The sequence below is a fragment of the Penicillium samsonianum genome, assembly GCF_028829775.1.
Source record: "Penicillium samsonianum strain IBT 33392 chromosome Unknown utg000003l_segment0_segment0, whole genome shotgun sequence".
NCBI lineage: Eukaryota > Fungi > Ascomycota > Eurotiomycetes > Eurotiales > Aspergillaceae > Penicillium > Penicillium samsonianum.
Window position 1 is genome coordinate 2,811,896 of NW_026643261.1, and position 25,747 is coordinate 2,837,642.

The following is a 25,747-nucleotide window of genomic DNA, read 5'->3' on the forward strand; positions in this document are numbered from 1 at the left end:
AGCTATCTGCTGTCTTATATGTGGTAAGGCCTCCCCCTCTTTCTTCAAATCCATTTGATATTATACAGTCGCACAACTATACAGTCTATCTCTCCAGGGCTGGATCTATTAAATATTCATTATGTGCTGATTGTGCTGCTAGATATATACAGAAAGTCCGATCTTCGACAATTTGCCACCTTGATTTCAAACAAAGTACAACAAAGTACAACGCACTCTGGAGTGTGTCTGTTTAAAGCTGAACTTCAACAATGGCGGAATCAAGCTTTCAGGGATCTGTGCATCCTAAGTATAGTCAAGGATACTCTGCCGATGTGGACATAATCAGAGACCAAGAGTACCCTCTACTAAATGGTACAAGTGCCCATTTGCTATCACTCAATTTATGCTAACCACTCTTCTACTAGGAACAACATACTTAGATTATGCGGGGACAACTCCCTATGCCAAGTCCATGATCGAGTCTTTCTCGCGTGATCTTACATCTAATCTGTTTGGAAACCCTCATTCGATGTCTGTATCGTCGCAGCTTTCTACACAGAGAACAGAAGATGTCCGAGTCCGCGTATTGCGATTCTTCAATGCGGACCCGGATGAATTCGATCTTGTCTTTGTGGCAAACGCAACTGCTGGCATTAAGCTAGTCGCAGACTCACTCCGAGACTCCGACCACCGAGGATTTTGGTATGGCTACCATATTGATGCTCATACCAGTCTCGTCGGGGTACGAGAGTTGGCCGAGATGGGCTATCAGTGTTTTCAAAATGATGATGAGATGGAGGCTGAGATTTCAAAGTTGGCTGGCAACCAGTCGAAGGCGCCCAGACTACTTGCATACCCAGCCCAATCGAATATGAACGGCCGACGTCTGCCTATTCGATGGTGCGAGCAAGTCCGATCCGCAACAAACAAAAGCGGAGGAAATGTATACACCTTGCTTGACGCTGCGTCGCTGGTATCAACCGCTCCACTTGATCTAGGCCCGTCCTCATCTGCTCCGGACTTCACTGTCCTCAGCTTCTACAAAATATTTGGGTTTCCTGACTTGGGTGCTTTGATTGTCCGCAAAAGTGCTGCAAGGGCCTTTGAGCGACGGAAGTATTTTGGCGGAGGCACCGTCGACATGGTCCTGGCCACTGGCGTGCAATGGCATGCGAAAAAAGAAACCTCCATCCATGAGCGGCTGGAGGATGGTACTCTCCCGTTCCATAGTATCATAGCTTTGGACACGGCCTTGGACACGCACGAACGCTTGTTCGGTTCAATGGCGAACATTTCGGCCCATACTGGGTTCCTCGCAAAGCAAGTCTATGATAGGCTTTCTTCATTGGCGCATTTCAATGAGAGAAAAGTCTGTCAAATTTATCAATCCCACACGGCATATGGCTCACATACCCAAGGTCCGATTATTGCGTTCAATCTTTGCAATAGTCGCGGCGAATGGGTTCCTAAAACCGAGGTGGAAAAATTGGCCACAGTGCAAGACCTGCAAATACGCACTGGTTCTGTTTGCAATCCAGGAGGAACTGCCTCGTCACTTGGGTGGACTGGACCCGAGCTTCGCCGGCATTACTCTGCGGGATTACGCTGTGGTGATAACCATGATGTTCTGGGAGGGCGACCAACAGGAATTCTGCGTGTCAGTATCGGTGCCACGACAAACATGAAGGATATAGACTCCTTGATAAACTTCATCGAGGAGTTTTACGTGGAGAAGTGTCCACCTATAGTCGCCCTGGATCCTCTGACAGAAGACAATGAGGTCGTTGCCCCTCATTTCTATGTTGAAAGCTTGGCAGTGTTCCCAATCAAAAGCTGCGGTGCTTTCAAGATACCCGAGGGAAGACGTTGGGAAGTGAAGAAAGAGGGACTGGCTTGGGATAGAGAGTGGTGTTTGATTCATCAAGGGACTGGTGCAGCCCTGAATCAGAAAAGGTACGTTATGCCCAAACAAAGTATCCGAATTCCTCAATTAACACTAGTAGATACCCTCGAATGTGCCTCATCCGACCCTCAATCGAGATTGAAAAAGGAGTTCTCCGTATTACTTGTGGTGCAATCGGCGCACCAGATCAGGTCAGCCTGGAGATTTCGCTTGGCTGGGAGGACACCAGTCTCATCTCCACATCCTTCTGTCCAAGCTCGACCAAAAAGCCTACAACTGTCTGCGGTGACCGAATCTCTCTCCATGCCTACACGTCCCCAGTGGTCTCGGCCTTCTTCTCGGACTTCCTGGGAGTGCCCTGTACTCTTGCACGGTTCCCTACACAGACCGCCAACCGGTACTCACGGATTCAACGGACACCGAATACGTGGAAGAACCGTTTCCGCAAGCTGATCATGCCAGGCTCATTCCCACCTGACTTCCCTCCCCCGGTACGTGAGGGTGGCCAGACACAAATCACGTTATCCAACGAGTCGCCAATTCTAATTGTCTCGCGTTCATCTGTCAACCGACTGAATGAGACCATCAAAGCAAACAACAAGCAGGGAAGCAGTAAGACTGTTGCTGCAGACGTCTTCCGGGGTAACATTGTTGTTGCTGAACGACTTGCTCACCGTGGCGATGTGGAACAACCATATGCGGAGGACCGGTGGTCATCCCTTCGAATTGGACCTGACCAACTTCGGTTCGATGCTCTCGATGCATGCCAGCGATGTCAAATGGTTTGTATAGACCAGTTCACCGGCGTCCGACGTGCTGAACCGTTCTCAACGCTTGCCAAGACGCGAAACATTGATGGGAAGGTCAAATTTGGCAAATATTCCGCACTTTCTCCCGAAGAACTCGAGGGCTTTGACTCGGAACTACCCGATCGCAGGACGGTGATGGTAGGAGATGTGGTTGTGCCATATCAGGATGATTGAATATTTGAATTATTTCTTTTCTGCATTGTGAGATTCAGGTTGGTATTTGGTTGGTATTTCTGGGTGGACTTAGGTGGTTGATAGTGCCATTATTTACATATGTACATATGTACTTTGCATACAGCTGTATGTACCAAATATACTGTGGTTGTGACTTGCCTAAGACAGATTGATCAAGAACATTCTAAGTACTGCTCCAGACTCGGAACCCTGAGTCTTTTAGCTACAAACATAATTAAATGTTTGGCTGGTATTCAATAGTTGCCCAATGCCTAGGTGAACATTTTGAATTTGATACACTCAAAAGTGATATACATACTAGTACCTACTAAACAACATCAACAGTTGCAGCAGCCTTGTCCTGGGCTTTGGTGAAAGGCGCCGCAAAGCCATAGGTCTCGTAGCCTTTAGAGTAATCCCTGCCTTCCTCACGCTCTAGGAGATATATATCAGCAAACCGGCCCTCAATAATCTGAACATCTGAACATTCAAAGAATAACTCACCATGCTCAGGTGGAAACATCTCCATTCGATGCTTGTAATATTGACCCCTAAGATCCTCTCCGTCACTCCTCGAGTGAAAGGTAGCATAAAGGCTCGACCGACTCTTGTCAGTCTTGTTCTCAGCCGAGCGATGGGCAAGATGTGACCCAAAGATCAGCATATCACCCATTTCAAGTGGAACAGAAGTCCATTCATGCGCGTGCTCCCATTCTGACTTGATTCGGCCACCTTCCGCAAATTCAACTTGCATCTTGTGTGACCCGGGCACAACCTCTAGACATCCGTTTTCGGGAGTCGCGGCGTCAATGGCTATGTTGGCGGTAACATGTTCGATGCGGCCGATGTGGTCGTAGGCTGGTGCATCGAGGTGCGCTTGAAAGCCGTTTCCCTGTGGCTGTTTGTAGTTGATCTTCTCTTTGAAGAGGAGCATATCCTACGGTTGAGAGCCTGTTGTTAGCTTGCTCCTTTAATAGAGCTTTGGTACTTGGGTTTGGGGAATATACATCGCCTGAGACTGCCTTCAGAATCTCGGCCAACTGCTCGCCGCAGACCAGTGACTTAAACTCGGGGTGGTAGTCAATGAACCTTTCCGTGCGCATCAGTTGGCGTTCGCCATTGATGTTGATTTCGTCGTAGGGCATCCATTTGCCCTTGACACGAGGCCAGGCCTGGACTTCTTGCGTCCATCGCTTGAGTTCTGTAGGATCAACGAGTTTATGCTCGTCGGCGCGTAGGAGGAGGTAACCATTCTCATGGTAAGAAGCTATTTGTTCAGGTGTGAGAGGTGACATATTTGAATAATTTGGTCGAAACCAGAGGATTAAGCAGATAATGGGATGATTGAGTGAAAGTGTAATAACCTACGAGCTTTTAATAGTTTGGAAATGCGTCAAGTTCTCGCTTCTTAGACTGCGGGGCCATTCCGATGACTCGGCGCTCAATTCCCCCATGAGTTAACCTACGTTGCGGTATTTCCTAATGAGCTTTGTTGCATGGGAATTGAGTGAAGGTGTTCATCCCGAAGCCACACAAAAACCTTTGGGATGCAGCACAGACCAACGGGCTTCGTGCCGAGATGAGATTCGCTCATTCACAAATCCTGGAGGATATCATGAGTTACCGGATGGTTAAATTAGCGGATTACCAAATGCACGTGCATAGACGGACTTCGTGCCTTGTTCAATTTCGCCAATGCTACAAGCACTTCTAACATGTCATCAAGACAAAGCATGAACGACCAAGGGATCTATTTAAGCCCTGACAGACCATTTCTTGAAAACAATCAAAGTATTCATCAAAATGAACATGAACATGAAGATGACAATCCCCAAGACTGAGCAACCTCTCGCCTCGGTCGAGGAACACACTCGGGCAACCATTAAAACATTGTTCCAATTTCTGCACGCACAGGGTCATGGTGACTATCTCGGCGAGCAAGTAACTCAACTAGAACACTCGCTACAGTGTGCATATCTTGCCACGCAGTCCTCCAAACATGGAAATGACCCCGAGGTCATCCTGGCTGCACTTTTGCACGATATCGGACGGTTCATCCCCGCGGCCGAGAAGATGGGGAGAATGATCACTTCGGACGGCCAGTATATCGGAAGACAAAGCCACGAGGCTCTTGGGGAGTCTTACCTGCGCCACATTGGGTTCAGTGAGAAGGTGTGCACGTTGGTTGGTGCGCATGTAATGGCTAAGCGGTATTTGGTCGCGACAGATCAAAGCTATTATGATGCATTGAGCGAGACCAGTAAGAGGACATTGAAGTTCCAGGTAGGTCACCTTTCACTTCTTATATTCCCAACATTTGAATTTTAGTAACGACGATTAGGGTGGCGGATACAATACCGAGCAGGTCCGGGAGGCGCAACAGGATCCCCTGCTTGAGGCAAAGCTTTCGGTCAGACGATGGGATGATCTCGCGAAAAAGCCAGATTTCAAAGTCCCTGAGCTGGAAGCCTATGAGGAAATTGCCTACCAATGTCTTTTTGGTGAGTGTGATCGCGATCTACGAACCCAATACAGATGCTAAACACCAATCTAGACTCGCGGTCAAAATTTACCCTACATTCGAGAGAATATAGCCTGCCAACACAGCCCACGGTCGTAATTTGTGTTGATGGCTTCGATCCAGAATACTTAAAGTCTGGTATTGAGAGGGGCCTTCTCCCAACTTTCAAGAAATTCCTTGACAATGGATTCCATGCTACTGCCAAGAGTTGTATGCCTTCATTCACCAATCCGAACAACGTGTCTATCATTACAGGCGTACCACCATCAACACATGGAATTGCCGGAAACTTCTTCTTGGACCGAAAGACAGGCGAGACCAAGATGATCACCGACGACTCCCTACTTCGGGGCTCAACAATACTGGAGCAGATGTTCCGGCGTGGTGTACGAGTCTCAGCCATCACCGCCAAAGACAAACTGCGCAAAATCCTTGCTCACGGCTTAAAGGGAGCCATCTGCTTTTCCTCGGAAAGGGCAGCGGATTGCACTCTGGACGAGAATGGGATTTCCGATGTAGAGCAGTGGCTCGGTCAGCCTGCACCTAGCCAATATTCGGGCGATTTGTCTCTGTTTGTGCTTGATGCTGGCATTAAATTGCTCCAGGAGAAGAGATCGGACTTTTTGTATCTGACATTGTCGGATTACATTCAGCACAAGTATAAGCCTGGCAGCAATGAGGCTGATAATTTCATGGGAGCAATTGACGAGCGTTTGCAGAGGCTCGCAGCTCTAGCCCCTGTCATCGGTATAACTGGTGACCATGGCATGAGCCAAAAGTCGAATGAGCTTGGAGAGCCCAATGTTCTATTCCTGGAGGAAATTCTGAACGCCAAGTTTGGGCCGAATGCCTGCAGGGTTATCTGTCCCATTACGGATCCGTTCGTTCGACACCATGGTGCACTCGGTTCCTTTGTGCGCGTTTACCTCGAAGAAATCACGCGGCTTGGATTGATACTTTCATTCTGCGAGTCGCTCCCAGAGGTTGAGGTTGCTATCAGCGGCCAAGATGCTGCCCAAAGATATGAGATGCCTTTGGATCGAGAGGGTGATATTGTGGTTATTTCCAAACCACATGCCGTTATTGGCAGCTGCAAAGCAGATCATGACCTTTCAAAGGTGAAAGACCATCCATTACGGTCACACGGAGGTCTAAGCGAGCAAGAGGTCCCATTGATAATGTCAAAACCGGTGAACAATGGGAGCAGGGCTGAGGCTAAAGACTGGAGAAACTATGACGTGCTTGATCTTGTGCTCAACTGGTCAATCTGATATTTGTCTATCTCGATGCCTCTGGACAAAGAGGGGGACCCATCGATGCATTATAATGTAGCCACCAGTCGTCAATATCAGGAAAGTTACTTTGAAAATCAAAGCTTGCCATGTTTTCCATCCAAATGGGATCAAAGACTGGGGACTGTTCCTGGGCAGGAGACGGACGATACGTTGTCTTGTGGACTGTGTGAGTGGACATTTGGCATTTACTCAACAGCCGTTCCAAGCCTTCGCTAATGACCACAAGGATATGGTGTTTATGCATAGATTGAGTGATATCCCGAAGGGCAGCCACAGTCTCAGTGACCAAGGAAAGGATCTTGCCCGTATCAATTCTAATCATGAATGCATATTTCGTGGCAACTTTGAGGAGAAAAACAACGGCGAAGGCGAGCATAGTATCGAAATATAAAGGAAGCCCATTCATGAATGATCGAAATTCGGCATCAGAGACAATCATCCGAAGGATTGACATAGCTGACAATACGCCGGCATTGGCGATCTCTTCTAATTCAGGCGACATGTATCGAGGTGAACTCTCTGATATCGGTACACCACGAAAGGCGTGCGAGCAAAGGTATAGCTTTGCAAAGTGGAAGTGAAAACCAACACCTTTTGCCGGATAGTTTCCAACATTCTGATTCTCTTTGAAGCTTTCATTCCAATCTGCAAACCACGTATCCAAAGAAATGGAGTATCGACGCAGTTGAGGCAGTGTCTGAGGCGCAATAGGGGTATCAACGTCAACCCCGAAGGTGTCAAAGACTCGACCTAGGATTGACCATTCCTTGACCTGGCTGATTAATCTAGCATCATCTTCTGTGGCATGCTCAGTTTCTAGTATTCGACTAGCCGACTCGATTATGAACCCTTCTCTAGACATCGGAGGTCGACCATAGGCGATCGAGAAGTGGTGGTCGCATACATAGACGAGATAATATAGTCGAGCTTGAAGATAGCCATCGCGATCTCCTTTGAGGGCTTTGTAGATTCCACTATGAAGATTAATGTCCGATGCAATGCGGACAGCTAGTTCTGTTAGCTTGGCTTCAACACAAGATTACAGCCACATACCATTTCCGATCAAGGCCCATGAAATTTCATGCAACCAAAACGCACCAACACACAAGCCACGGATGTCATCTTCATTCACGTATCTTGAGAAAGTTTGGGCCGCGACAAGGCTCTTATATTCACTGTAGCAGGTTTCAAAGAGATGACCGAGGGAGTGGGAATGTAAAGCAGCCACGGTACAGACAGCCGTCGTTAACAGTGGGGATGCGATTCGAACCGAGTCCAAACTAATATGGTCCCCAAGAATGCGATAGAGGAAATGATCAAGTCTGAGATGATATGTTTCAAATAATGCAACAGCTTGGCGTAACGATATAAGTCCTGTGGATATCAAATCTGGACGACGGGCAGTTGATGAATTGTTTGGTAGACCTGCCTTCCCACTTTCTGAGACGCAAGAGGCCGGGATGGAAGCCGGGCCACCCCGGGGATCCATTATAACTTCCCATGTCTGCAGTGGCTCATGGTTCTCTTTTGATTGAGATGATTGACTTGAGGTAGAGATTTCCCCCGTAATGACTTCTTCATTGATAGCTTCAACCGGTGGACTCGAAACGTCATCTTGTATTTCAGGAGCGGCTTGCAAAGCTTGCAGCTCGGGCATGTCAACTTTGGCAGCAATTTTTGCAACAGCCTCTTCCAGCCGCCGCATCTTTTGGACCACGGCGCCTTTCCATCTAGCTCCCATCAGAAAACGCTAGTACAAGAGATTTGTTGTACTTACGTGACATCGTCTTCTAGTAACGTCTGCAAGCTTCGGTTCACGCTACAAGGGAGACCTCTCTTCTTGCACCGCGAGCATGGCATCTGACCCTCCCGCATATGACATTTGACCTTCCCCGCATGTCAGTTGCTTGCTTCGTTATCTCCGGCAGTAAAACTAACCTTTTGCTTTCGACATGCTACACAAGCAGTAATCTTGCGAGTAATATCGGGGGGTTTTCGATCCCCAAATGATTCTCGCAAGGCACTTACGGCCGGTGGAGAGGCTAGTTCGATGTCCATAATGTGTGTTCAATTGAGGTTGCAAGGCAGAGTGGAATGTTACTGTTCGAATTTGCAGTGTTTGCATCTGCCAGACATTAATCCCAATGTCCAACCAGAATTAACAATGAGTATGACCTTTCACATGTGAATAATGTTGCGGACTTCGCACCGAAGATATACTTATGGGGGGAACACCTGGCGGGATACGGCCGGCTCCACGTGGGGGCTATGGGAAACCCTCACTGGCCCTCGCCGCACGGCCCATTTTAGCTGTGCATCCCCCGTGGTAGCTTTGGCGTTGCTCATTGCCTCTTTTATTCTTCATGATGAGTTTACATGTCCGACATAAATGTGTACCACAGAAAGGCTAACGGTAGTTCTCCCCGATATACTAATATCTTGGATAGTTACGCCTCCTATTATACGCAATGTTAAATAGTATATAATTTCACTATTCGGGCAAAAAGACAACAATGTATATCTGCTGGTGTGCAGCTCGACAGTGGAATCGCATTTTGATCCCTCTCAATCACTTCTACTATTATTAACTCAAGAATCATTTGATTCGTTTCAATGGCATCTCTAGGAGCCAAATTGAGGTTTGTGGTCACTGCGGGCGTTGGGTTCTTCGCGGATGGCTATCTCAACCTGACAATTGGACTTGGTGAGTGACTCCAATTAGTTTGACAAGGCCGAAGACTAATGTTAAACAGTGGTACCAATTCTGGGTTACCTATATTTCCAAGATGGCAAGGTACCGACAGTCGACAGCGACATCATGAAAGGTGGCCTGAGCCTGGGAATGGTAGTTGGCCAGCTTCTTTTTGGCGTTCTGAGTGATGTTTGGGGTCGCCACACTATTTATGGCAAGGAGCTCCTCCTCACTATATTTGGAACCCTGATAGTAGTCTTGTTGCCTTGGAACCGAATGTCGACCCAGTCTGTGACGGCATGGATTGCAATATTTCGTGTTGTGACTGGAGTTGGAATAGGAGCTGGTACGTCATGTTCCTCTGGGATGGAGGTATAATGAGTCTAACGTGAGGAAGACTATCCATTATCTTCATCTTTATCCGCAGAAAAGTCACCATTTGGCTCCCGTGCTATCCAAGTGTTGACTGTCTTCTCGAATATCGGCCTCGGTAATATTGCAGCCAGCATCGTGTTTCTGATCTTGCTCAAGGCATTCGAGGGGCCGATAGCCAACAACCTGAGCCACCTCGAATGGGTCTGGCGTCTGCTATTGGGCATTGGAATTGTGCCAGCGGTGTTCACTCTTTATGCACGGTTGACAATCACGGAGACACTGCCCTACAAGCAATGTGAGAGTGCCTCAGTGTTGTACTTTGAACATAGCTAATGCTGTTTAGATGTCTGCGATGACGCTGCTGGGCAGAAACGCACATTCAAGAAGCAGTGGGAAGACTTCTGCGAGTACTTCGGTCACTGGAAACATGCCAAGGTGCTATTTGCAACGGCAGCTTCCTGGTTCTTGTTGTAAGTTAATGCCCTTTGAAAAAACGACCCCAAACTAATACACATAGCGATATCGCATACTATGGTATAAATCTCAACCAAAGCATTATATTAGCAAGAATCGGGTATGCAAATGGCGCAACACCGTGGAAGACCCTGTACAACACCGCTGTGGGTAATATAATCATACAGGCAGCAGGCTACCTCCCCGGATTCTACGTCGGCATTTTCCTTCCTGATCGTATCGGCCGTGTGCGCCAACAATTCTGGACCAGTATCATGGTGTGCATGCTTTATGCCATATGGGCCGGAATCAGCACACAGAGCGCACACACCCCGACAGCGGGCTTGATGATTATCTTTGCCCTCTCGCAGTTTTTGCTGACGGTTGGTCCTAATTGCACGACGTTCCTGATTCCCGCAGAAGTGTTCCCAACGCGTGTTCGAGGAACAGCGCACGGAATATCTGCTGCTGCTGGAAAATGCGGCGCAATTATAACTGCATTTGCTTTCGGTACTGTTGAAGACGCAATCGGCTTGGAGGGTGTCCTTGGTTTGTTCTCGGGCATCATGCTGCTCACTGCTCTTGTCACCTTGCTGATACCCGAGACCAAGAATCGAACCCTTGAGGGCATTGAAAAAGATGAACTCTATAGAGGAAGCGAAGCTGTCGCGGATCACTCTGGTTGTGTTGCCTATGTCAATGTTGACGCAGGGAACAGGGCGCTATATGCGGCAAAGACCGGCTTTGGCGATGAAAATCAAGTTGAAAGATTATCGACGTAGGCAAATTAAGTAACTGTGGTCCCTGGGTATACATAAAAATGTCCTCTGTGTGGTTTACACTTTTTCTAGCCATTTTCTGCTGTCTAGCTATAAAACTGAGAACAGGGGAAGATAACTAAAAGAAAGACATCTGAAAAGACCACCGAAAAAAACCACCGAAAAGGCTATCGGAAAGACTACTGAAAGGACCATAAACAAGAAATAACAAGACGGCTTTGCCCGGGGCGTCGAGACTTCAATAGCAGCTTCATTGTTGGGAGACATCCTTCAAATCAGAGCAACGACGCCGTTATCTCATCAAAGTCTTGTGGCCCAATAACAATGTCTCCCTCCGAGGCCGCTTCCTGCGCCGCTCTCTCGGCCACCTCACGCTGCTGGGCCAGCGCGGTCTCTACCTCTGCCTCGAATTCCGATGTTGCCTTCGCCAATTTCCCCTCGTAGTCGGCCTTGGCTGCTATCAGCTCCTTGAGATAAGTCTGCTTCAGCGAATTGACACGCTCCTCATGCTACTACTCGACAAATTCCCCTGTGCTTCTCACGGCATCCCGCACTTGCTGCTGGGTTAGCTCGTGGGAGATGTCTGGGGCCGCCTGGATCTGCTGTCGGAGGTATGTGTTGTCCTTGCTGAGCGGTGGTGGCGTCGTGAAGAGACCGAAGCTAGTTAGCTGCGCGGGCCACATAGTCTGGGCCTCGCTCTCGAACCCGACCAGCTTCGACTCCCACGCCGCATTGAAGATCGCCACCTGCGCAATGGCAGTGAATTTCTTTCCAGGCTGACCACGTTTCCCCTCCCAACTCCGTATTTCTTGGCCGGGGCTGTCCTGGACCTGGGGGACGATCCTCGATTGCAACGAAGGGGAAGTCCATGAGAGCCCCAACTATAACGTTCGGCATTCCCGCAACCGCGTTTCGTGTGATATTAACTTGATGGGAACAATAAACTTGCTGAAGTTGCGCCGGCTGTCCAAATAACGGTGGAATGTTGGGGGTTTGTGAGCAGAGGGAACAGATTTACCTCTAATTTAGCGGACGAGGGAGCACCACTCGGGGCCAAATGTCACTGCTCGAAGGAGATAAAGTTATCCCTAACAAGGATGAGAACGAGTTTCCCAGTCTTAGCACTCATCGTGCAGTATCCAGGAAGCCATCTCTGCCGTCTCCTGCCATAGAAGCTGATGCCATTTGCGGCGGCTTCGAATGTTTGGCTTCACCTCAGCAATGGCGAAGATTTCGCGGATATTAGCCCCCGTGAAACATCCCTTGATGCGCGCAGTCATTGCGTTGTGACTGCATCACCAACTGAAAGCCACCCATTGTTCGGTCGTCGACATTATTTTTGCCTTCTTTAACATGGCGAAGGTACACATTGAACTCGGGGAAGTCATCTATCATTGGGAGAAGTCGGCCAAGCGCTTCTGACACACCTTTTCGATAACAAGTGTTGGGTAGCCAGAGTTTCGAGTCGGTCGAGGGCAACGAGAGCAGGGGAAATAGGCATCGTATGCTTCTTTACCCTTACTCCTCCCGGATCGGTAAGTTTTGGATCCAGCCCAGGCCGAGTTCCTGCTAGAGATGCCCATGATCCTGTTTGATCGCGAACTGCTTCAACGAACTCATCCGTGACGATCTCATGTTCGGCTGTGGGGACGACTTTGATAAGCCCGGTAAATCCCTCCCATTGAAATCGGTATGTGATTTCCGCGAGACCGCTGCGGTCGCTTGTGACTGTGTCAATTGGTGTTGTTGACAGACCAAGCACCACAATCCACTGGTTGCTATCGCTGTGCTCCTCAAACCATTTGATGATCTGGCGCGCCTCTCGAGCTCATCCGTAGACATCCTGCCTTCAACATATGCCTCGTAGTCTAGTTTTGATCTATAAATTCAGTGAGCCTCTTGTTGTCGGTGGTACTCCAGTTTGTGGGCTTCGGTTGAACATCGGCGTTGTCATGTCCAGAACAGTTCTGATTGGGAAGTACATGCTATGTAGTCCGACGAGTGTTCCAAATCGTCGGCACGCTCACAGCATATCATAGCCCTAAGCCAGGAATATCTTTCAAGAATCAGATAGAGAGAAGACTTGTACTTCGGAAGTATACATCGACAAGATTGATATTAGTCTGTTTTGATTGGCTCAATTGTTTACCCCGCTTACGGACCCACTTATTATGATCAACATCACCTGATGACCTCAGTCGGATCGAACTGCAATTCACATTTCGCAACATATTATTGATCCTTGTCTTTGGCTAACCTACTGAGAATTTTTGACATGGCGGACCGCTTGCACTCCCGCGAAGGGTCCGACACTTCCCTCAACAATGCATCCATTGCTTCGCGATCCAGCACCGAATCCCGCTCTGACTCTACACGAAACCAACTCCGCGTTTCAGGAAACCACCAACACAGACAAAGCTTGAGCGAGTCACTTCGTGGCCCGCCCGGTTCTCCCCGCTCACGCCGACAGCCGTCCCTCCCACAGTCCGCCATCCAGAGCCTCATCGACAATCCCCCGCCACCGAAGAATAGCGACCCTGCCTTTGTTGGTCGTGATTGGAGAGAGATCTCAATTGGCGAGCTGGTCAGCCCGGATGACCTGAAGTTTGTCGAGCTTGATACTGGAATTGAAGAGGCGACGAACGTGAGAACATCACAGAGGCAACACTCCCTGTCCTTGGACTAACATGCTCGTCCAACTAGATCTTGATTGATTCAGGTGCGGCTGTGCTGTTGATCCGCGAGACCCCTGAAGCCACTTCTGCCGTTGGCACATTCGACTATGCCGATCTCAACTCCTATCTCCTGCTGGCAGCGGGCCTGACACACCCCGACGAAGCGCATCAAGCGTCATATGAAGAGCTAGCCAAGAAAGCTCACGACGGCGTGCCAATTCCGTTAAGAGATGTGAAGAAGTTCGGTATGGAGAAGGAGCCACTGATCAACCTGCCAACGTCGGCCAATGTCTTGACCGCAGTCGAGGTCTTCGGTGGTGGTGTTCACCGGGTTGTGGTGGTCGATGAGTCAAATGACCAAGAAGTGGTCGGAATCTTCAGCCAGTTCCGACTTGTCAAATTCCTCTGGGAAAATGGCCGCAGCTTCCCGATCATTGAAGAGCTCTACCCAAGGGCTCTGCGTGAGCTGGTGATTGGATCTCATGAAGTAATCTCCATCAAGTAAGTGGTTTTGGTAAATTGTTGATGAGCAGTCTAACCGCGTTTTTGTCATTTGCAGTGGTGATAAACCCCTCTCTGATGCTCTTCATGTAATGAACAATGAGGGAATGTCCTCGATCGTGGTTGTTGATAACTACTTAAACGTACTTGGGAATATCTCCACGGCGGATGTCAAGGTATGTGACGACCCATGTTCGCTGGCAAAATTTACTCACCATTTTGCAGCTTTTGACCCGATCATCTTCATTGCCACTTCTTCAAAACACTTGCACTCACTTCATCTCGGTCATTCTGTCCACACGGGGGTTGATTGAGGGTAAAGACTCATTCCCGGTCTTCCACGTCAATCCTGGATCGACATTAGCTCACACAGTCGCAAAGCTCGTGGCAACCAAATCACATCGGTAACTACTGCACACTTGAGATATAAACAGAAGATGTACTGACTGCTGCCTTAGGCTCTGGGTGACCGATCCATTATCTCCAAACTCATCAGGACCGCCAACTCCATCGCAGTCTTCAGTACACATCCCTCTTTCCAACAGCGTCATCCCAGCTACCGGACCGTATATTGCAAATTCACCACCACCGTCTCCTTCTGCACTCGTGACACCTTCTGCACTGCCCTCTCAATACACCGCCCCTCACCTACCAACCCCTAACCTACCCTACACATACCCAGCGACAGGCGTGTCGGTCCCAGTGCCATCGCCCATCTCGCATTCTATTCCCTCCTCCGCCCTAGATGGAGCCCGACTGTCCGGGCGCCTAGCCGGAGTAGTCAGCCTGACTGACATCCTGAACTTGTATGCCCGAGCCAGTGGGCTGAACCCAGCTGACCCCGCGGAGTCTCGTAGCCGCCGCCGACTCAGTAGTTCGTCGAGCCAGAGTGTCCACCGCAGTGGTGACATTGGCCGGGAGCTTTTCAGCCGTGGTGGCATGTAAAAGCATACACTGCGTTTTGTTCTTGGGCTCTATTGCAGGGCATATTCTCACTACGCCTGTATATTGAAACCCCGGCATACGCACTCGCTCTGTCTGCCGTGCTTGGGTCTGTACATATGTAGCAAGCCCAATGTCAGTCACCCCTACTAGTTATGAATATTCGTCACACTTCATCATCAGTCATACCTACAAGATAGGAGGCAAGCTGATGGACCTTCAGACTTGGTCATCCTCTCGTTATCGTCTTTAGCAGCGGATATTATTTCCATTGTGAATCAGCATTACCAAACAACTTCAATTGACTATTTCCCTACGTAGCCTCTTACTTGCATCCTGGTAGACTGCGATTTGTCACGTCTGAATTTTGAGTCTCTACTTTACCAGATAAACCATATCTAAACACCCACACCAAGCTAAGATCAGCACTCGGCGGACAAAGCCGACCAAACCTACGTCTCCACGACGATTAGGCAAACTCTCCATTGTAGCCCAGACAAAAACCGAATATCTACCCAATTTCAAGAATGGCTCCACAGAAAGAAAACCGCACCCTAATCCTACACTGCAACCCATCACCCGGAGAAACATCCCCGCCAACTGAAAATCTTGATGAATTGCGTTTGAGCATGACTCGGGTAGGGGGCGTTGATCAGCTGCAGGTCTCGTGTGGGATCTACTGTAAGCTGGTTCATTCCGGGGATTTGGGTTCTTCCTGGCCTCTCACTCGCCAGTCATATTTTAGCTAATCCTCCTGTTTGCACGGTGGCGTGTGCGGTATCGCCGGGTTGGGTGGTGTCGGTCGCGTTTTTGATCGGGGCTTATTTGGACTGGAAGGTATTGCTTATTGGAATTAGGCTTAGTCGAAGATGATTATTCTATCAAGTCACGAGTACGGTGCCTACCTAGGTAGGTAGATTGATTCTACTCGAAGATCCAGTGATATCGATATCTCCAGAGTCCTCAATGAGATAATACGATAAAGAATAAAACAAAACTGAGGATCTTTACATGGACTAAACTCAGAGAAATAGTGAGCTTAGACCTAATCCTGAAGATTCTCAACTCTCTAAAATCCGGGGAAGGTCCTTCCACTTTCTCAGGTGGGCAACATCCATCCCACGAACGCATCCTCAGCCACCTCGCCTCTTTCCCCACTTCGCCCATCCGGTCGGGTCTCGTCTGAGGCCACTTTTTCTCCACCACGCACCGAGAGGCAGGACTGGGCGATCATCGATACACCCCTTGGTAGGCGATATTGTAGAGTTGTCTCGATTGGGAAGGACGTAGGAGGCATCTGTCCAGGTGGTTCATAGAGGATGATACTTGGTCAGTTCAAGCTCGGGTCATGTCCGAAGTTGGCAGGATTTTCAGCGTAAGCCCATTGGAGAATATTGAGGTACCGGGCTGATCGATTTGAGGTATGGACATGGATCGTTTATCGTTTACTACTTGGGTAGCCCTGGCCACCTGGCATGTATATAACAAATAACCAATCAATCTAACGGCGAATAACACATGAGGATAGGTAGCGCCAATCGATCTAGTACGATTTCCAAATAGACCGATCTGGACTCCATAGTCTGACTGGGCTTGATAGAAGGAGGATGCCTTTTCAGCCACCGCCAGAAGTCACCTGAAACGCAGGTACACAACAAGCCCGAACGAGGCCAACAAAGACGAGGGGTCGAGAACCCGCGAATCATCACCTCCAGGCTTACCACGCGTCTGTCCATTCACCATCACTATCACCACCCATGGACCTATCACCAACCTTGGAAATCACTCCCATCCCTAGCAATCTGACAGGACACCCACTGCACCTCTAAGCCACAAAACCAGCGCTAAAACGAACAAGCGAGAGAGAAAAAGATAATCGCCACCAATCACCCCTCCGCAAGCGTGCACGGGGCCAGCGTTGCAGTCCAATCCAACCTGAACCAATTATACAAACCCTAGCGATAATCCACACAACCCGTGGGTAGATGCTGGACCTGGCCCCGTTAGAGCTGCACGGGGATACCGCCCCCCCCTCCCCCCCTCTACTCCACCAGGCGAGAAGAGTTAAGAGTTCTATGATTCAGGTCGGATTTTTAACCTGCAACCTTGGGAGATTTATTGTGTGCCGACAATACCCAGGTCTTAACCGCTGGTACCCTGCCCTCGGAATTGTCTTCCGACCGTGGGATAGCTGTTGATGGACTCTATACTTTTCATGGGTCAGTGCGGCTGCTAGCTTGTTGTTGGCCAATTAGAGTCCGGGCTTACCTTCCCAGGCTGGGCTGAGCTGCAACCTTAACCCCGCAATCTCGGATCCTGCAGCTCACTCTTTTCTTTTTTTTCTTTCTTACAGTCTTACAGTTGGTTACTTTTGGGGTTTCTGGGTTATTGATTTGAAGTTTGTGTATAGAAATTATATTTCAGTTACTCTACTTACTACTTATAATAGCATTACTAGGTGCTGATAGGAGATCAATGTAATACCGTTGATAAAACAGAAGTAAAAAAGGATAAGTCCATCCTGCACGATCGCCGTTGATCCATAATCTCGGGAACGCCTCATCGGTCCAAGCAGGGGCGGAAAGATAACAGCCAATTCCGCAGGGCACGGGACCCTTCAATTTCAGCTTACTTTCCTCAACACGAAATTAAAATCTACACGAGGAACTATCACTTACACCAGGCAACTAATTCCCGACTTGCAATTTAGCTAAGGAAGTTAACTGGTTTATTCCACCGCGTGGTCAGCACGAGTCGGAAACAATCCTGAGGTAACACACGGGACGGAGAGCGAGACACGAGATCAAGGAAATTTCAAAGACCAAACAGAGAAAGCAGAGTTCCCCTTCCCTGCAACCAGAGGACAAAAGTACCTATTTCCATATATCACGCATGGCCTAGCCTAGGATCTACTGAGCGTTCCAGGGCTATGACATACCACCGTGGTCACGAAGTGACAAATTAAGGAGGGGGTTTCCACGGTTGAGGATGGTCTCATCGCTGGAACTAGTTTAGGTACTTGGTCCGTGAGGAACTGCGTGGGTGGGTTAGGAAATACCTCATAGCTCTACAGGTTTTGTCTGTGTTTTTCATTGTGGGATAGACCTACGTACGGAGGGCTAGAGAATTACTACCAAGAGGGTGCATGTTGGTTGTGGAGTTGGTTTACTAGATGCGGCATTTTTAAGGGAGGAAGTGTGTGAATACAATGGTTAGGATTTTGTCTCGAAGCTAAAGACAAAAGAAGTAGTACTACCGGTTAAAGGAAGAGAAAGGTAAAAAAAATCATTCCTATGTAATGGGTGGGGGGTAGGACTGCACTGGGGGAAGCTATAGCTATAGCTACAGCTGTACTGGCACGGCCCGATGGAGAATAGAGTCTGGACCAAGTTTATCCCATAAAATAAAATGAGATGCCAATAATCGCGCAGTCATTAGAGGAATAGTGGGGAAGCCGGATTAGGACGCGGACTTGGCGAGAGTTGTTTGCGGATGAATGCAACATAACATAAAATCCTGCAACGTTAAAATCTACCAAGGTGAAAAAGAAAAGTGGATACAATTTATCTCTTCATGTCACTGTACATACATTGAAGAAAGGTAGAGTAAAGCTTAATTAAAAAAAAAAGGAATGAGTAAGAAGAGCAAGGATTCATCTGATACATACAAACATCTCCAACCCTCCTGACCCCTGTTCAGGATATCAAAATGAGAGATAGATATGAGAAGATAAATAAAAAATATGATACAGGAATAAATGTGCAAAGCCAACCCGATATACACCCCAAATCCAAAAAAAGAACCAAAGAAAAAAAAACTAACAAGTACCTAGGTATATCAGGTATCATAGATCATAATAGGCATGATAAGACAGATGAAGTTAACAAGAGACGCTGGTGAAGTCATCAACTGAGAGCAGATCGTCAAAGCCAAATGGCTGATCACGATCGGAAAGTGGAACAGTCGAGTTACCCAAGTGGAAAGCAAACTGGCTGAAATCTGTGAAATCGGGATCCATCCCCTCATGCGAAACCATAATGCCATCACCGTTGACCTTCCCACCCGGCAACACAGTAGCATGCGCGGTAGCAGTTGTCGGTGACAGGGGGGTATTGGGAGTGGGACAGAAGTCCGGAGTGGAGTGAGTGCCCGCTGAGAGGGCCTCGACCTTAGGAGAACTAAGACTGGAGGGGGCGATCTGCGAGTGGGAAAGGTGCGTGGTCTGATTAAGGAGGTTGAGGTTGTGGAAGTTGTTCGATGGCTGGGACTGGCCGCGCGAGTGACCATGGGTAGGGCCGTGGACGGTGGGGCCTGAGATGGATGCTGAGGGAATGGGTGGAGCCGTGTGCTGCTGCAGAGGCAACTCTGGCGCGGACGCAAGGCGATCTCTGAACTGATGCATTTGGGCTGCGGTGTTGGGCATCTGAGCCTGTTGCATCATTTGCTGCTGCCACATTTGCACGGCGTGCGCGTCCGTGGGGGTTTGGCTAGGGGTTGGGTTCTGCTGTTGCATCGGGGCCCATGCGGGTACTTGGGAGTTCCAGGCTGATGCTGGTGTTGAGACTTGTTGGTTCATGTAGGCTGGGATTTGTCCCGATGGGGGCCCAGTTGAGGTAGAGAACATGTCAGAGTATGGTGTCTGGGAACCGCTCATGCACGCCATATAGGACTGGCCACTCTGGTCGTATGATGCTGTGGGCGAAAGTACGTAGCCATCACCGGTTGGCATTGGGCTTGCCATTGAGCCTGAGCCCTGGGAGAAGGAAGAGCGGATATTAGACAGATCCAAGCTCATCTTGCGCGGACCACCATTAACTCCATTGACTGATGGGCGTGGGGTCATGTGGCTTGCTCGCCGGTTGTGGATGGAGGACGCATTGAATTGAGCGCGGGCTGCAAAGGCGGCCAGTAGATGGTTTTTGAATTGGTCTTCGATTTGCTCGTTCTGGCGTTGCAGCATGAGAATGCGTTTTTCTTGATACCGCTCATCGACCTCTTCATACATGGCTTCCTTCTCAACAATCTCCTTAGTGATGTGGAAGGCCTTGCCCGTACGCTTCTTATGCAACATAGAAGCCCGGTTAGCAGATTCCAGGCGAGCATCTAGGCTGCGATCCTTTCGCCGTGATGCAGCAATAAAGGCTCTGGGAGGTTGTTAGTAAGTTGTGTTTTTTTTTCCCTCGCTATGGTAGTTCACATACCTCTCCTGGTTCTCCTCCCGCGAACGGGGGATAGGTGTAATATCCTGGTCTAGATCTGACAGAGGCATATTGGATATACCTAATAGGCAAGGTAGATTTATGTAAGAAGGGTATATTACTCAAGAAGAGGGGGAAGGTAAGTTAAATACCAAAAGGCCTGAGGGGAAACTCTACTGAGTTAAGCCCAAGCTCGGGGCCAGAACCACGGAACCAAGCCGATCATAGTTTGGGCGCTTGGAAAACTTACGGCCGCTCGGTCCATGGTTGCCCCGTCCCTAGGCCAGTCCGCTCGAGAGCGCCACTAACCGCCAAATACGAGTGGCTCGATATGGTGCCACTCATAGCCCATGTCTAGTCCCCTCCTTACCATTTTCCAACTTCTGCAAGTAAACCTGCAGGATACCCCAGGTGTAGTTATCAAGAGATTAAAATTGAATCCAGATCAGCCCTGGAGGTCTAGACCATTCACACTTATTAAGTGGGGCGGCGTTACTGTACTCCAGATCCCGATAGATGTATTCTCGATAGATGTCACTCTATCGAGAATCACTGCAGATCATCTTCCTGAAGCGTTAGATCTCACCTATTTTTTTTTTTCTTCTCTCTTCTGTGAGAGGTGCCTTCGATAGCACGCAGGGGAATGGTACCACGTGATAGCCAGATCAGGAAGGGGCCAGACCACACCACACGTTACTACTAGTAAGCGACCTGAAATTCAAAACTATGATTACACAAATTTAGTCAAGCAAAGATCGTTTTGTCGGATCTAAGGATAAGGTTACTGCACATCGGACCCGGTGCAGTATTTCGGATACTCCGATCACATCTTAAGTGGGAAGAACAGGCAGGCAAATTACTCTTGACGCTTCCCCGAGGGAAACTCCTGGTGCAGGATGGTTCCAACTGAAAATTCTGAGTTAATTTTTTTGTTCACTCCAGGTTTCCATTGAATATGAAGGACTCGGGAGTCTCTGCCTTCCTAATTAGGTTCCTAATTAGGCGATTTCCTTGGCGTACCTCCTCCCCCTGCAGGGCTGGGCAGGCTCCAGGCTACCTCGGCACGTTTTCTCAGAATTCCTCTTCGTAGACTCCTAGTAGCTCTAATCAGTGTAGCGTAATCCCAGTATGTCATCTACCAATACTATAGTATTCAACGTGGTCAACTTAACTGTATACATACGCTCGAAAGATACAACCTATATTACTACTAGCGTAAGTATAATATAGGTCTTGATCTGTCGCTATTAGGTACAAAGTACGGCTGCGCTTAGGGGGTCATTTGTTGCGATGCGTAGGATCTATACCACAATTCATCCATAGTACGAACCAACCGAGGCATAAACCACAGGCAGCCGTGCGCCGCCAATTGACCACCATCGCAAGCCAACACTACATATGTACATAGTAGCTGATACCACATACTACAGAATACAAGATATGGACTCAATTCGCCTCATATGCACGCAAACTTGTATCCAAATCTTTCGTTCTCTTGACCTCTGGACATATACCTGCCTGATTTAGCCTCATCTCCCATGGAAAAACAACGCCATATTGAAAAGGCCAGGAGGGGGATTCGCCACCTGCCTACATCCGGGTTACCGAATTCCTCCCGGCCGGGACTAGGCCATTTCGAGCATTTTCAACTGCCTCCAAGGTTGCCACCGCGTAAACAATCCGATATCACATTTCTTCACATCAACTATTACCCGTGTCATATTTTGTCTTAATATGATTGGCATATGAACAATTCCAATTGAAGTTTTATCGTTAATCAACTAGTACAACGTACATAGTGGAGACTCGGCGATCAACCCGATCCCCCCGCTGATCGCCCACATCCATGCCCGACATACGGAGTACTCCGTAGATGTATTCCGAACGTGTGAGAAAGCGTAAAAATCAAAATTAATCCCAAGGATCCCAAATTTTCAGTATCTGCCAAGGTGAATACATACATATGTACATAACCAATCCCCAGGTTCCACCAAAAGGTTAGCAGTCGATCTATCGGAGAACGATCGGGGGGCCGAACAAGTGCTCCATAGAGAACCCCACAGGCACAGCCACGATACGATATAAACTCCGTATAAACCCAAATCACAGTTTATGTCGCATACTTCCGCCAGGACGGCCGTGGGAAAGCGCCGCACCGAGATCGGCAGACTGCATACTCGGAATGGAAGGTGTGGCTGTCCGTTTCACCGTGGCCGTTGCGCCGGATAGGCTATGCAGGGGAAATCTCCGCGGAATTGATTTCCTGGTTTTGAGTTTTCTTGTTCGGGGTGCTACCACGAATGTGCCTGCAGGCACCTGGGTTTTAGGCGCTAGGGCTGGTTCCTCATGTCCGGTGTTCGCGGTGGTTACTTGGTTAGGTAGGACGGTACCGTCACTCTGGAAAATTTGATGCTATAGAATGGGGTATGGGAAGGACATTGGCCTCTCTCTCTCTTTCGCATGGAGAGGACGGGGATTGGTTGATTGATTCATTCCTGACTACTTCATATCTGCAACATTGCGAATCAATCAATCCATCCACACAACACGCACACCGTCCCCTCGCCACGAGAGAAAAACTATTGCAAATGAAATATTGTTTATAAACAGCATGGATAAGTAAAAGACGCTAAGTTCTCAATGAGTGCAAAGCCAAGGGAAAAAGGACATCAATCAAGGGTAAAGAAGAGCCAAATCCGCCGATGATGCTGCGCTGGATTGGAGTAGCCAGCAGCAATACATAAGACAACGATTCAACGGGAGTGGATGCTAGATTGTCCGCTCAGGGCAAACTCTCATCAGACGGATCTGGAGGGAAATATCGGACACAAACAAAAAACAGCAAGATAAAGTTTTGGGATCGGCGCGGCTTTACTTAGGCAATTCCCAGCGGTGGCACCATCCCCTGTTCCTCACGGGCCTCGCCACCCAGCTTGTAAGACACCTTGAATCGAATTTTAACCGAGTTGCCCTTTCCAACATCAATTCCGTCCATGAGCATCTCCTGCTGGACCCCATTTTGCTGCTGAGGTGCAATGTCTCGGCCCGATTGCGGCCGAAGCTGTAGTGTGTAGGACTAATTAATTGTCAGCGAACTCATCTGGAAAGTGGACTATGTTAGTAGTGGCAAATGGCTTACCTTCTCCACAGCGACCTGGAAATGGAGATCTCCAATACGTTGACTGGTTGTGTTTGAGAAGATGGCTACAACGTGGATCTGGCGTGGCTGGTTCGGCACCCGGCGCGCAGCAAAATCAACACGGAGCTGAGAGTTGAGGACTTGGATCTTGTTGGTCGATGGAAGTGCATTACTCGCTGGCAATGCGGATGCGAAATCCCACTCATCATCTTCCACTGAAGCGGCCTGCCGCGCCGGTTGCGGGGACGGACCCGTGCCTCCGACCAGGTCAAGCAATGACGACGAAGCGGGAGCAGGTTGACTTTGTGCCGGTGGTTGGAAGGGACTAGATGTTGCCCGTGGGCTGGCAGAGACGAGCGATGCAAATGGGTCAGCCGCTGGTGGCGGAGTCGCTGTGGACTGGACTTGGGGCGAGACCCCCATGACGGGGGTGGGAGATTGAGAGACAGGTCGCGAACTGTTCATAGAAGAAAGAATATCATAATTGGGTTTAAAGGCTGCTGGCGCCTGCTGTTGAGGTTGTGATTGAACAGGCGGTGTTGAGCTTGCTGACACAGAGGGGAAATTTACTTCGATATTGGTCAGTGGTGATGCTTTGGGGAATATTGTGTCGTGGTACTTACTGGAAGATCCGAGAGAGATACCACCTCCGGGAGAAGGAGCTTGTTCACCCAATGAAAGGCCGAGCAAGTCATTCTCCAAGGAGCTACCGCCCTGGGATGGCCCAGCCTCGTTGCCGTTGGAGCTGGGTTCAGGCTCCGGGTCGAAATCGATAAGAGAGAGCTCGTTGTTTGCATTTGTTGAGACTCCGGTCGTGGTGCCCAGTGTACCCTTGGGAATCTGAGATGCAGCATCCAGATCACCCTTCTTGACCAGCTTGTACCGCTCGATTGTGCGATGTATGCTGTCATTTATCTCCAATAGCTTGTGGACGGCCTCGGGGTCACCCGATTCTTCCTCGCACATTTTCTGGATTTTGGGGTGAGCGCTCTGCAAAGCACTCGCAAGTTCCTGGTAAGATCGTCAGAGGCCAATCATCTGGCAAACAACACGCGGGTCGTTTCATCACCTACCTCAAAAACGTCGCCTTCGGGGAGAGCTTCCCCGGGCTGTTGATTCTGCAGCATCTCTTCCAGGATTTTGGCTTTTTGTTGCACCTTAACAACCTCCTCGGCGGCCTTTGCTCGATAGTCAGTTTTATGCCGATTGTCGAATCCTGCCATAACCTTCATGAGCCGGTTCGCTTCCTGTAGATCGGCGGGAGTTCCTCTGCGAATCAACTCTTGGAGTTTGGCAGACTGTGCTTCCTTCTCTTCCTCTTCCATCTCATCAGCTGAGCGGAGATTCTAGGCAACGTTAATTTGACTCCGAAAACAATACCATGTGGGGGCCACATACATCACTTGGGTTCAAGACCGCAGCATCTTCTCGGCGGACCTCCGGGAACATATACCCCTTGTAAAGCAACAAACGGTGCATGTCCCGAATAAATCCTAGGTCATCCTTATAGCGCGATGTCTGGCAGATAGTCTGGCGCCACTCCTCGATCGACTCTAAAATGCGGTGCTGGACCCTGGAGGCCCGTATGGGTGGTCGTTCGGGGAACCTGCGGACCAATTCATTTAAGAATTCCTTTGTGCCGATCTGGAGATGGAATGGATATCCGCAGTTCTTGACGGCAATATCGAGTAGCTAGAAATCGCGGTTGTCAGCATCCCCCGCGCCAGCTGTCATTTGAGCTCCCCACGTACCGCCAACGCCAATAATGCGACATTTTGATTTCGGGAATTGATGAGATGAACGATATCGAATGCGGCTTCCCGGGGCCTAAGAAGTGAATTTATGAGTGTGCGCCATACAACATGGGTGTTCTCACTCACGCATTGCCTTTCTTGGAGTTGATTAGATCCGCAACTTCGAGGTTCAGGGCCAGGTTCGGCTCGTAGTTTTGAGGATCGCAGGCATTTCCTATGGATAGTTAAGCATCAGTATAATCGTTTGTGTTACATTCATCTCAACACTAAACTCACGAATTGCCCGCTGCAACGGTGAAGCGCCTGGCTCAGCGTAGACGCCGAAGCGGTCCCTAGCCGCCATTCGTGCAGATGCAGCCTCCAGGATGACGGTAGACGAGTAAACAAGAGGGAAAGGGGTATTATTCAGATAAGAGGGAGGTACTGGAAAGCACAAGGATCCAGAGGAGATGTGTACAGTCGCGGACGGGGAGGCGGGCGGAGAACCCGTTTAGCCTGCACGTGTGGCGCTTGTGCTTGGCCTTGGATTCTCTTTTTTTCAATCACTACATTTAC

At 49.1% G+C, this 25,747-nt stretch overlaps 9 protein-coding genes across 9 annotated transcripts; 4 read left to right on the plus strand and 5 right to left on the minus strand.

The window, feature by feature from the left end:
* Nucleotides 1-251: 251 nt before the first annotated feature.
* hxB (putative molybdenum cofactor sulfurase protein (HxB)) lies at nucleotides 252-2,868 on the plus strand (the record flags this gene model as incomplete). The annotated part of the gene is made up of 3 exons (XM_057277370.1): nucleotides 252-354; nucleotides 408-1,935; nucleotides 1,986-2,868. The coding sequence occupies 3 exons, from the start codon at nucleotides 252-254 to the stop codon at nucleotides 2,866-2,868; spliced, it is 2,514 nt and encodes an 837-aa protein (XP_057136980.1).
* A 328-nt stretch (nucleotides 2,869-3,196) lies between these two features.
* N7471_004652 (phytanoyl-CoA dioxygenase family protein) lies at nucleotides 3,197-4,163 on the minus strand (the record flags this gene model as incomplete). The annotated part of the gene is made up of 3 exons (XM_057277371.1): nucleotides 3,197-3,303; nucleotides 3,373-3,805; nucleotides 3,876-4,163. 3 exons carry the CDS (start codon nucleotides 4,161-4,163, stop codon nucleotides 3,197-3,199), a joined length of 828 nt encoding a protein of 275 aa, XP_057136981.1.
* Nucleotides 4,164-4,671: 508 nt separating this feature from the next.
* Nucleotides 4,672-6,660, plus strand: N7471_004653 (Alkaline phosphatase-like alpha/beta/alpha; the record flags this gene model as incomplete). Its single annotated transcript, XM_057277372.1, has 3 exons — nucleotides 4,672-5,151; nucleotides 5,210-5,369; nucleotides 5,423-6,660. 3 exons carry the CDS (start codon nucleotides 4,672-4,674, stop codon nucleotides 6,658-6,660), a joined length of 1,878 nt encoding a protein of 625 aa, XP_057136982.1.
* A 131-nt stretch (nucleotides 6,661-6,791) lies between these two features.
* Nucleotides 6,792-8,742, minus strand: N7471_004654 (Zn(II)2Cys6 transcription factor; the record flags this gene model as incomplete). Its single annotated transcript, XM_057277373.1, has 5 exons — nucleotides 6,792-6,838; nucleotides 6,874-7,692; nucleotides 7,738-8,414; nucleotides 8,462-8,571; nucleotides 8,623-8,742. 5 exons carry the CDS (start codon nucleotides 8,740-8,742, stop codon nucleotides 6,792-6,794), a joined length of 1,773 nt encoding a protein of 590 aa, XP_057136983.1.
* A 555-nt stretch (nucleotides 8,743-9,297) lies between these two features.
* N7471_004655 (uncharacterized protein) lies at nucleotides 9,298-11,427 on the plus strand (the record flags this gene model as incomplete). Its single annotated transcript, XM_057277374.1, has 6 exons — nucleotides 9,298-9,388; nucleotides 9,438-9,722; nucleotides 9,774-10,046; nucleotides 10,095-10,221; nucleotides 10,269-10,905; nucleotides 11,263-11,427. The coding sequence occupies 6 exons, from the start codon at nucleotides 9,298-9,300 to the stop codon at nucleotides 11,425-11,427; spliced, it is 1,578 nt and encodes a 525-aa protein (XP_057136984.1).
* Nucleotides 11,259-13,317, minus strand: N7471_004656 (uncharacterized protein; the record flags this gene model as incomplete). The annotated part of the gene is made up of 5 exons (XM_057277375.1): nucleotides 11,259-11,462; nucleotides 11,526-11,864; nucleotides 12,198-12,273; nucleotides 12,411-12,804; nucleotides 13,245-13,317. The coding sequence occupies 5 exons, from the start codon at nucleotides 13,315-13,317 to the stop codon at nucleotides 11,259-11,261; spliced, it is 1,086 nt and encodes a 361-aa protein (XP_057136985.1).
* N7471_004657 (Major facilitator superfamily domain general substrate transporter) lies at nucleotides 13,259-15,104 on the plus strand (the record flags this gene model as incomplete). Its single annotated transcript, XM_057277376.1, has 5 exons — nucleotides 13,259-13,627; nucleotides 13,687-14,159; nucleotides 14,218-14,335; nucleotides 14,385-14,563; nucleotides 14,618-15,104. 5 exons carry the CDS (start codon nucleotides 13,259-13,261, stop codon nucleotides 15,102-15,104), a joined length of 1,626 nt encoding a protein of 541 aa, XP_057136986.1.
* A 3,877-nt stretch (nucleotides 15,105-18,981) lies between these two features.
* On the minus strand, nucleotides 18,982-20,370 carry N7471_004658 (uncharacterized protein; the record flags this gene model as incomplete). The annotated part of the gene is made up of 2 exons (XM_057277377.1): nucleotides 18,982-20,245; nucleotides 20,303-20,370. 2 exons carry the CDS (start codon nucleotides 20,368-20,370, stop codon nucleotides 18,982-18,984), a joined length of 1,332 nt encoding a protein of 443 aa, XP_057136987.1.
* A 2,804-nt stretch (nucleotides 20,371-23,174) lies between these two features.
* Nucleotides 23,175-25,535, minus strand: N7471_004659 (VHS domain protein; the record flags this gene model as incomplete). Its single annotated transcript, XM_057277378.1, has 8 exons — nucleotides 23,175-23,375; nucleotides 23,439-24,007; nucleotides 24,062-24,449; nucleotides 24,512-24,784; nucleotides 24,837-25,130; nucleotides 25,190-25,265; nucleotides 25,319-25,406; nucleotides 25,469-25,535. The coding sequence occupies 8 exons, from the start codon at nucleotides 25,533-25,535 to the stop codon at nucleotides 23,175-23,177; spliced, it is 1,956 nt and encodes a 651-aa protein (XP_057136988.1).
* Nucleotides 25,536-25,747: the final 212 nt, after the last annotated feature.